The following is an 11,204-nucleotide window of genomic DNA, read 5'->3' as shown; positions in this document are numbered from 1 at the left end:
GCCATCTCTAATCCACCCCCCACGCCTCGTACCGTGGGTCATTCCCTTCCTCGAGCATCATACGGTTCATTTAACCTGGGGCAGTGGTGGTGGGGGGGTAGATTGTGTCGACTGGACTGGACCATCCTCCCCTCCCAAGAGGGGGAGAAAATGTTTTCTGGGAGCAGCCCCGTGCAGGCGAGGTGGAGAGATCAGCAGGAAGGCTGGGCTTTCTGGTACAGTGAGTAGGGTGAAAGGGATCCAGCAGCACTTGTGTAACGGCCCCTCCTCCAGTCCCCCAGCAGCAGTTCCCAGCAGGATTTGAATCCTGGACCTTCAGCTCTGCAGCATAAAGCACCCCTTAGAGCTGAAGAGGTAGCTGCATTAGTTGGCAGCTATAGTAGGCTGTTATCCTATATGTTGATTAGCTTCTGTGGGCGGGACATGACACACACGCTGCCAGTAGGATACACTCTCACCTCCTCAGCACTAGACAGGGCTCACCTCACAATTCAGCTAACCCCAAACCAGAACATCCCAGGCCCGGGTATTGCAGGGAAGGAGGCTGCCTCAGTGGAGAATGGGACAGGGAGCCTTTCGGTGCTGCCCCTCTGGGTAAAAGAGGGCCTGAGGGCAGGGCCTGCACTCAGCTATCTGCTCTCTCTGTTCCACAGCTGCCCTGTGCCCCTGGAGAAGCACCGCTTGGCTCAGTGCCTCAGGCTGGTTGAGAGGAGGCTACAGGACCTGGCCAGACACATGGATGAAGTTCTGATGCCGTAAGGCAACTGACCAGGGGGCACCAGACTGGGGGCTGGGTGGGAGGGGAGAGTGAATGTAGAGAGGAGGGAGCGGGAAAAAGCAGACACTCCAGGATCCTAAAATAACAGGGAAAAGCCACTAAGAGGCTTTAGCTTCCAAGGTGAGAGACCAGTGAAAGTGAGGTGAGGAATGATCAGAAATGAAATGCAGAGACTGCAAGTTGGGGTTGTGAGTAGGATCAAATCCTTCTGGAGGGCAATATCTGCCGTCAGGCGACTGTCTAGAACCTGCCCGTGCTGTGTTTGAAAGACAAAGCAATCCAATGACACCCTGCGAGGGGGTGTCCACCCCCCACAGCACTGGAAGGGGCTCCGGTGGCCAGGCAGGCCCATGAACTCCACAGGCTGCACCTGCAGGAAGAGCCGGGGAGCAGGGAATTGATCCCAAGCAGGCTCAGCTGGCAGGAACAGACGGGGCCTATAAAGCCAGGAAGCTGGCACCAGACAGGGGCTGCGGCTGGGAAAAGGCAGCCCCTCCCTGGGAAGAGGGGGAGTGTTTGGAGCTGGTGCACCCAGAGCAAGGAGGGGACCAGGGGTAGTAGGAAGCAGTCCAGGCTGGGAGAGGAAACCCAGAACTGCTGGGTTGAGGGTCCCTGGCCTGCAGCCCAGTGTGAAGTGGGGGCCCAGGTTTCCCTACCAGCCCCCGAGGGCATGGCATGGACCGGCGGGGCAGTGAACAGGAAAACTGTCTGGATCACTGTGGGAGTGACAGTGACCACATGCGACAATTGGAAGGGGCATTGACCTCGAGAGCTAATCCCATCCCCAGAGTAGGCACCAGACAAGCAGTGAGTGGGACACCACGTGATACACCCCAAACACGAGTCATCAGCCAGGACTTTCAGGACCATAGCACAGACCTCCACCACCGGAGAAACTCCATTAACTGGGAGCAATAGTAAGTTGTTAGCCTCTAGGGTATCAGCCATTAGAACAGGACAGTTTTCCAGTGGGTTAGAATGTAAGAACATAAGAACAGCCAGACTGGGTCAGACCAAAGGTTCATCTAGCCCAGTATCCTGTCTTCCAAAACTGGCCAATGCCAGTGCAGCAGAGGGAATGGCCAGAACAGGGAATCATCAAATGATCCATCCCCTGTCGCCCATTCCCAGCTGCAGACAAACAGAGACTAGGGACACCATCCCTGCCCACCTTAGCTAATAGCCATTGATGAATTGATCTAATTCCTTTTATAGTTTATAGTCTTGGCCTTCTCAACATCCTCTGGCAAGGGTTACACACACATGCTCACATCTTCCTCCCCCAAAGCAATTGTTGTTAGCTAATCTTTCTATTCAAATAGCAGTAGATCCCCGATCATGCTCAGGGCCCCATTGTGCTAGGTGCTGCACATGTGCGTGTGACGAAGGGGTTATCGTTCTAGATAAAATGAGTGCCAGCTCCCCCTCTCAGTCCTGCGTTACCCAGCTGATGTCCTTGTGTCAGGCTGTGGTGTGCAATGCATGCCTAGGCACTGCCCCATTGCACTACTGTTGGAAGGCTGTGCCCAAGCCCTGCCTTTGCTCAGCAGGGCCATGTCCCATCTGTCCCTGTCTGCTCTCTCCCACAGGCCGAGTGTGTCGACATCTGGGATGAGCCAGTTCTACTCCTCTAGGGAATCCACCACCTCTGCCCTCTGGAGTCCCAGCTCCTTTTCCCTGAGAGAAGCCTCCATGACTTGGTCAGAGCCCCTCTGCCACACAGGGGAGATCATGACTGTCACAAGCTGGGAAGGATCCATTCATCCCATCCAAGCCCAGCCTCTCCCCAGGCCTCCTGCCCACAGCAGACGAGACCGGCGAGAGCAGAACATAGGTCTGGACCAGATGTCAGCCCATGGCTCAGACTTCAACATCCGACAGAAGCATCTGCAGAGCCAGCTGGGGGCACCACAAAGCCTCATCCCGGGGGAGCCATTGCTGGGTGAGCAGGACACCAAGCAGCAATGGCAATTCAACACAGATCGGCCCAAATGTGGATTTCCAGCAAAGGTCCCAAAGCCCCTGAGATCCGACACCAGGCCTCAGCATGCACAGGAGATCCAGGAGCCATGTGTCTGCCCCTGGAGACCCCTGCCCCAAAAGGCCCACAGGATCATGGCATCCCCTGATGCCATCCTGGCCAGGCTTGTGCCCACGGCGGGGGTCAAGCTGCAGGATCACGTGGCTCAGAAATGCTCGGAGATCCAAAGGAAGGATTTTCCGAAGGTCGTGAGAGAGTCACACAGAGATGCTCCCCTCCTGAGAGAGACTGCCCTGCCTGGGCCACTCCGCCCCCCTAGGGAGCCAGGCAAGCACAGGACAGCGGCATTCCCAACGATGGGACAACAGCCTGCCCACCCCATCGAACTCCACATAAGGCGCAAGCATCTCATCATGCAGAGGGGGCTGCTCACCCTGGATCCAGAGCCCCCGGCAAAGCTGCCTCACGCCGGCCAAGCCAGGGGAGCCAGTGTGGAGTTCAGTGAGATGGAGACCGATTTCCTGCAGACAGGGAGGCAAAGCACAAGCTCCTCTTCTTCCACACGTCCTCCAACGCCAGTGGAAGATACCACCATGGAGATGGGCAGGAATGATAGCGCGGCAGGAAACCAGACTAACGCAGATCGCTGCACTCTGCCAGCAGGGATGGATCTGACATCGCCGCCTCCAGGAACCACAATAGCAGAGAAGACACTCGAAGCGACACTCCAGATTTATAGGAGCGAGTTGAGAAAGCCCCTTACCAGTGTGTGTGACAGCAAAGGGACTGAAGAGAAGCTGGAGCTGCACATGGAGAGGAAGGTTACCTTGGGAGAAGGCTCCTGCCTGGGGCCAGGGGCACAGGCAGGTGAGAGCAGGGCAGATCTTCCAAGGACCCCATGCCACCAGGTTGCCCCAGAGGCCCCAGGCTCTGAGCAGCTAACAAGATCCACCTTTGACTCTCTCATTGCTGGGCAGGCTGCACACGACCTGCAGATCAAGCACCTGACGGAAATGCTGAGCAGCTCCCACCCCTTGGCGGGCCAGGTCTCTGTTTGCCAGCAGTGCCGCAAGGCACATCCAGGAAAGATGAAGGGTAAGAAAACTCCGAAGGAGACATCTGCTGAGCTGCATGGTCTTCAAGACATAATGGATTCACATGGGTTCGATGGCACTGTGAATTCAAAGCTCTCCAGGGACCAGCCGCCAATCAAGATATGCAAGAAGTGCAGTAAGCTTCGACGGAAGAGACCAGCTGGCTCTGCAGGTGCTGACTTGCCCAGAAGATCCCATGGAATTCCACAGCAATGGACTCCAGGAGACTCCTCAGCATCATCCAACCACATGATGCCAGCGGTGGTGTGGCTCCTTCAAGCAGACAAGAGCAAGACGCAGGATGGAATGAGGAAAACGGCTCCCACCAGGCAACCAAAGATGCTGTCCATTGCTACGAGTACAACAGGGCTTTCGCAAGCTGGGGAGAAAGCAACTGGGAGTCCTGACGGTTCTCCCCCAAAGTCACCAAAGGCCTCCAGAGCTAGGACACGATCTCCTTCAAGGAGCAAAGTTCTCCAAAAGATGTTAATGTGCCTGAAGCAAACCTTCAGCAAGCTGCAACACAAAGTGAAGTCCCGAATGTCCAAGGACTCTTGTTCCAGAACACCCGACACTAAATTTAGAAAGCCACCCTTTTGGAAGGCAAGGGCCTCCAAGGGTGTCCGGTTTCCATCCTACTGAATCCCACCCTGCCAGCATGCCCACTAACAGAAGGGGCCCACAAATTCCAACATCTCCTTATCATCCAGTGGGTCTGGTAAGCATGGGCTAAAGTGGCTGAGACAAATGGCTCATTGTCCTGGGACACAGAGACTGATGTATAAGAGACTCTCCTTGGGGTATGACATTTAAACCCAGATTCCAAGATGAAGGGGGGCCTGGGGGCTTGGATGAGATTGAGGGTGTGGCTAGCTCACTGGATTTGTTACTTTACCTCATGCGGTTCAAGAATCAATCCTTCCTTCAAGAAGAGCTGATACTAAATTTACAAAGCCCCCCTTTTGGAAGGCAAGGGCCTCTAAGAGTTTCCAGTAGTACTATTAGGGCCCTACCGTCAATCAAACCCAAACCAGCCCCATGACCCCTAAAACACCACCCCTTGACCCCTTAAGCCCCGCCCACCTATCACCAGAAGTCCCACCCATGGGGGTATTACTTCTGGGGTCAATGTGGACACATGGCCGGAAGCAAAGTGTATCATGTGACCCCTCTAAGAACTCCTCCCGCTGCCCTCTACCAATCAGGAGGGGTTTTGCCCCCATAGGCGTGCCCCAAGAGGTGATTTGACCAATCAGGGGTGTTCCAGGGTGGGGTGACCCATCCGGATGTGGCTCTTGTGACCCCTCTAAGAACTCCTCCCAATGCTCTCTACCAATCGCGATGGGTTTTGGCCGCATAGGACCACCCCCAGAGCAGATTTGACCAATCGGTGGTGTTCCGGTGCGGGGTGACCCGCCCAGATGAGGGTCGTGTCATCCTTCTAAGAACTCCTCCCAGTGCCCTCTGCCAATCAGAGTGCAACACTATCACCCCATAAGTCCCAGCGCTGGGGCAGAAGAGGCCATCTTTTACCAAGGATGCGTGCTTTAGAAATCATGGAAACAGACTTCTTCACCACCCCTGTGAGCACTTTGGACTTTGTTTTAGCCCCGAGGGCCTTTGGACTTGTGTGGAGAAAGCGCTACATCAGCGACAGTTCCCACGAGGGCTCTTTGACTCAGCCGTTGATGGATACACCGGAATCCGAAACCCAAACTCTCGTGAGGCACCCCAATGAGCATGAAGGCCTCTCATTGTTTGCCCCCCTAGAGGTGGAAGGCGAACACAGCTCAGGGGAGTCATCGTAGGACAAGGTGAATGGAAAAGACATTGCTCAGGTAAATGAATGATTAAGAAGTGACTGTTGATGATGGGGTGTAATGGGGTTAGGAACCGGGGGTTGGGGGGTTGTGTCTGTTTAGAAACAAGCAGTGGGAACTTACACTGTTTCTTTTCTGAAAATCTCTCGACAGCTTGATGATGCCTTTCTAGAGGACCCGGAGGTCCTGGACAGCGTTACATCAAGCAGCGAAGATGAACCGGGCTCTCCTTGTTTTTGCTGAATGCCGATACAAATTGTTGAAGAGGACTCCGAGGATGACAGCTATGAGGAGTTTAGGAGGCTTGGCATGGAACTAACTGAGCCAGTGCCACGTCGTGAGCATAAAAAAGTAATGCGGACTATTGTACGTGTTGCTGTTTATGCTGTCCTTAATCACGGCCTTAGGGAAAAGCTTTTTGAAGATTGTGAGGGCTGTGTCATAGATGTGCCAGCCCAACGGCGCCATGACTGTGTGACTTGGACTTCAGTAGATGTAAACTGCGAGCTCCAGGGCCTGTGTGCTGAGCTGTATTTGGAAAGCTTATTAAACACTGTTCTTGCCATAGGTTATGCTATGCAATGTCTGTGCCTAACCCAAGAACATTTAGCGTAATGGGGTGACCTTGATAAATGCTGTGCAATTTAGTGCAGACTCTGACCGTGTTTTAAAGAAAATGACCAAACCGGAAGATGCCTGTGTCACATTATTGACTTGAACTGGGACCGTATAGCACATGGTTGCAACCAAGGTCCTGTAGTGGCACCAAATCTTATGTAAAGGGGGTCATATAAGGGGTCTAAGACCAGGTTATGGGTGGCTGGTTATGATTACGCTGTCTGGATGCATGTGTCATTTTGTAGTTGAAGTTATGAATATTGACTCTATCCTGTCTGTACTTCAAACTTATGCTGTGCTTCTGGGTGACGTCCCAGATGACTTGGTGTTAACTTTGCCTAGCCTGCTTGATGGCCCATTAAGGACCATCAGCTGCACAACTGACCTATGGAGAGAAGGCAGATTCGCCTTGTAAGTCAGCAAAGTATGCAGGGACTTGTCCATATGACTCCAGACTCCATTTTGCTTGTAATTTTCCACAGTAAGGACAAAGAGGTGTTCTTACACCTGGGAAAGACTATAAAAGGCGGATGCCTCATCTCCATCTTGTCTTCAGTCCTGTTTCTTACTTCTGGAGGGACTTTGGTACAAACTGAAGCTCTGAACAAAGAACTGATGACCCATCCCAGCTGGGGATGTACTCCAGAGACTTAATTTAAACCTGCAGTTTATTCTATCACTGCTACAAGCCTGAACCAAGAACTTTGCCATTACTGTATGTAATTGATTCCATTTAACCAATTCTAGCTCTCATCTGTATCTTTTTCCTTTTATGAATGAACCTTTAGATTTTATAGATTCATAGATTCTAGGACTGGAAGGGACCTCGAGAGGTCATCGTGTCCAGTCCTCTGCCCTCATGGCAGGACCAAATACTGTCTAGACCAGCCCTGATAGACATTTATCTAACCTACTCTTAAATATCTCCAGAGATGGAGATTCCACAACCTCCCTAGGCAATTTATTCCAGTGTTTAACCACCTTGACAGTTAGGAACTTTTACCTAATGTCCAATCTAAACCTCCCTTGCTGCAGTTTAAGCCCATTGCTTCTTGTTTATTCTTAAAGGCTAACTAAGGTGGACAAGTTTTTTCCCTCCTCCTTATGACACCCTTTTATATACCTGAAAACTGTTTCTGAAGTTTTTTTGTTGTAATATTGTGACTTTTAGGTCTGTAATCAAGTGGCCAGAGAGATTGAATTGTTCTCCAACTGGTTTTTTAATGTTATAGTTCTTGACGCCTGATTTGTGTCCATTTACTCTTTTACGTAGAGACTGTCCGGTTTGGCCAAAGTACATGGCAGAGGGGCATTGCTGGCACATGATGGCATATATCACATTGGTAGATGTGCAGGTGAACGAGCCTCTGATAGTGTGGCTGACGTGATTAGGTCCTATGATGGTGTCCCCTCAATAGATATGTGAACAGAGTTGGCAACAGGCTTTATTGCAAGGATCGGTTCCTGTGTTAGTGTTTTTGTTGTGTGGTTGCTGTAGGTTTGGGGGCTGTCTGTAAGAGTGGACTGGCCTGTGTCCCAAGATCTGTGAGAGTGAGGTATTGTCCTTCAGGAGAGGTTGTAGATCCTTGATGATGCACTGGAGAGATTTTAGTTGGGGGCAGTGGTGGATTAACAAATTTGCTGCCCCTAGGCCCTCAAAAAATTGCCACGCACCCCCCAACGCTCCAGCTCACCTCCGCTCCCCCATGGCAAGCCTGGGAGGGAGGGGGAAGAAGGAGAGTGTTGCATGCTCGGGGGTGGCGGCGGTGAAGCGGAGATGAGCTGGGGAGGAGAGCGGTTCCTGGCCCCCCCCCCCCCGGGTTACTCCCCGCACCCACGGCCCGCAGCTCACCTCTGCTCCACCTCCTCTGAGTGGGCCGCTACTCACTTCTCCCTCCCTCCCAGTGCTCTCGCGAGGCAAGCCTGGGAGGGAGGTGGAAGGAGGGAAGCGCGGTGCACCTGGGGGACAAGGCAGGCCAGGGATTCGGAGAAGGGGCAGAGTTGAGGAGGGGACGTGAGCAAATTTTCCGCCCTAGGCCTAGGCCTTGTTGGCCTAGGCGATAATACAGCGCTGGTTGGGGGCTGAAGGTGATGGCTAGTGGCATTCTGTTACTTTCTTTGTTGGGCCTGTCCTGTAATAGGTGACTTCTGGGTTCTCTTCTGGCTCTGTCAATCTGTTTCTTCACTTCAGCAGGTGAGGACTGTAGTTGTAAGAATGTTTGATAGAGATCTTGTAGGTGTTTGTCTCTGTCTGAGGGGTTGGAACAAATGCGATTGTATCGTAGAGCTTGGCTGTAGACAATGGGTTGAGTGGTGTGGTCTGGATGGAAGCTGGAGGCATGTAGGTAAGTATAGTGGTCAGTAGGTTTCCGGTATAGGGTGGTGTTTAGGTGGCCATCGTTTACTAGTGCTGTGGTGTCTAGGAAGTGGATCTCTTGTGTGGAATGGTCCAGGCTGAGGTTGATGGTGGGATGGTAAGGTGTAAAGTATAAGAGTCCCTGTCTGAAAGCCAAACTGTTACCTGTCTTCTCTTTAAAGTTTTACTGTGCTTTCTGGCCACTTGAGAAAGAGGGTTCACCCTGCCAAAGCTCCCAACTTCCCCGGCGATGTAATATATTTTCTATAATAGAGCTGCCTGTGTAGAAATGACTGTTACTGGTACTGTCTTTTACACACAAATATGAAGGGGGACACATTCATATTGACACATTTAAATAAATAAGTTTTATTAATTGCCTGGTTTAACACGACCTTTTACAGCCGCCTGTAAAAATGGACACCACGACCCCTACCATAAGGGAGTCTGAGCTGGTTCATTCTTCCATTTAGTCCTTTTCCGGATTTTCTTCTTGAGATCTGTGTCTCAGACATGAGCAAAACCAGCTGATGCATGATATATTTACTCCCACGTAGTGGTGAGCTGGAGCCAGTTCCCACCGGTTCGCAGGAACCGGTTGTTAAATTTAGAAACCCTTTTAGAACCGGTTGTTCCAGGACAACCGGTTCTAAAACAGCTTTTAAATTTAACTAAGCTTGGGCAGCTATCCACCCGGCCCCCGGCCCCAGCTCACTTCCCTCTCCTCCCCTGAACGCTCCGCCCTCCTTCTCCTCCCCCTCCCCTGCTTCCCGCGAAGCAGAGGTTCGTGAGAAGCCTGAAACAAGCAGCAGGCAGGTAAGCTGGGGGGCAGGCATGAGGAGGGCTCCAGAGAGGCATAGCGCGGCCCAGTCCGGCTCAGGCCGAGCGGCTTCCTCTGGCCTCGCCCCTGACCTGGCCAAGCATCCCCGGCTCTGGCCCCAGTGGCATCGGCCGGGCTCGGGTCCCACGGCGCCAGTGCTGGTCCCAGCCGAGCAGCTCCGAGTTGGCCCGGCTCGGGCTTCGCGGCACCGGTGCAGGTCCCAGCCAAGCAGCTCCTAGCCAGTCCGGCTCGGGCCCCGCAGCACCGGTGCCGGTCCTGGCCGAGCAGCTCCGGCTCAGCTCGGGCCTCGGGCCTGTGGTGCCGGTCACGGCCGAGCGACTCCGGCCCGGCCCAGCCCGGGCCCCGACTCCCCGGCCCGGCTCATTCCCTGTGGTGCTGGTCCCAGTCCTTGCCGAACAGCTCTAGCCTGGCCAGACCCAGCCCGGGCCCCACGACACTGGTCCCGGCCCAGCCAAGCAGCTCCGGCCTGGGCCCTGCGGCACCGGTCCCGGTCCCAGCCGAGCAGCTCCTGCCCGGACCTCGTGGCACCAGAACTTGTCCAGGGCCCAGCAGAGCGGCTCTGGCCAACTCGGCTCAGGCCCCCACAGTGCCGGTCCTGGGCCCGGCCAAGTGGACCTGGCCGCGGCCGAGTGGCTCCAGGCAGCGTGGTAAGGGGGCAGGGGGCAGGGACGGGGTGTTGGAAGAGGGCAGGGGAGTTTGGTGGGTTGTGGAGGAGTGGATAGGGGTTGGGGCGGTCAGAGGGCAGGGAACAGGGGGGATTGAATGGAGGCAAGGGTTCGGGGGGCAGTCAGGAAGGAGCAGGGATTTGATGGCGTGGTGGGGGGCAGGAACAGAGAGAAGGTGTGGTTGGATGGGGCAGGGGTCCCGAGGGACCATCAAGAATGAGAGGAGGGGTTGGATGGGGCGTCAGGGGACAGTCAGGGGACAGGGAAGGGGGTGGATGGGGCAGGGGTTCCGGGGGGCATCAAGGAACATGGGGTGTTGGATGGGGCATGACCCCCTGAGGGGGCACGACTCCCTCGTGGGGTGAGGAGGAGTGAACCTGTTGTTAATATTTTGGCAGCTCATCACTGCGTCCCTCGAGGCTACCGATGTCAGTTCTCAAAGGCCTCTAGAAAGGCATCGTCGAGCTGTTGAGAAATTTTCAGAAAAGAAACAGTGTAAGCACCCCACTGCTTGTTTTTAGATTTACACAACCTCCTGGTTCCTAACTTCATTACACCCCATCATCAATCGTCACTTCTTAATCATTCATTTACCTGAGCGACATCTTTTTTGTTCACCTTGTCCTCTGGTGACTCCCCTGAGTTGCGTTCATCTTCCGCCTCTGGGGGGCGGAAAACGAGAGGCCTTCATGCTCATCGGGGTGCCTCACGAGGGTTTGGGTTTCGGGTTCTGGCGTATCCATCAACGGCTGAGTCAAAGGGCCCTCGTGGGAACTGTCGCTCGTGTAGCGCTTTCTCCACACAAGTCCAAAGGCCCTCGGGGCTAACACAAAGTCTGAAGTCCTCACCAGGGTGGTGAAGGAGTCCATGTTTCCACAATTTCTAAAGCACGTGTTCTTGGTAAAAGATGGCCTCTTCTGCCCCGATTGCTGGGACTTATGGGGTGATAGTGCTGCACGCTGATTGGCAGAGGGCACTGGGACAAGTTTTTAGCGGGGTGACACGACCCTCTTCTGGGCAGGTCACCCCACCCCGGAACATCACCAATTGG

At 53.9% G+C, this 11,204-nt stretch overlaps 1 protein-coding gene across 3 annotated transcripts; it reads left to right on the top strand.

The window, feature by feature from the left end:
• The first annotated feature begins 668 nt into the window (after window positions 1-668).
• LOC123374748 lies at window positions 669-6,687 on the top strand. 3 transcript variants are annotated; one of them, XM_045025013.1, is made up of 3 exons: window positions 669-755; window positions 2,368-5,691; window positions 5,827-6,687. In XM_045025013.1, the coding sequence occupies exons 1-2, from the start codon at window positions 736-738 to the stop codon at window positions 4,493-4,495; spliced, it is 2,148 nt and encodes a 715-aa protein (XP_044880948.1). In that variant the 5' UTR covers window positions 669-735; the 3' UTR covers window positions 4,496-5,691; window positions 5,827-6,687. The 3 variants fall into 3 exon arrangements, with proteins under 3 accessions (XP_044880948.1, XP_044880955.1, XP_044880940.1); XM_045025020.1 differs by lacking the exon at window positions 669-755 and having other exon boundaries at window positions 1,882-4,281; window positions 4,380-5,691; XM_045025005.1 differs by lacking the exon at window positions 669-755 and having other exon boundaries at window positions 1,882-5,691.
• The last annotated feature ends 4,517 nt before the right edge of the window (window positions 6,688-11,204 follow it).

Source organism: Mauremys mutica, chromosome 1 (genome assembly GCF_020497125.1).
Source record: "Mauremys mutica isolate MM-2020 ecotype Southern chromosome 1, ASM2049712v1, whole genome shotgun sequence".
NCBI lineage: Eukaryota > Metazoa > Chordata > Testudines > Geoemydidae > Mauremys > Mauremys mutica.
The sequence above is the reverse complement of the archived record's forward strand: the minus strand, read 5'-3'. Positions and strand labels throughout refer to the sequence as shown.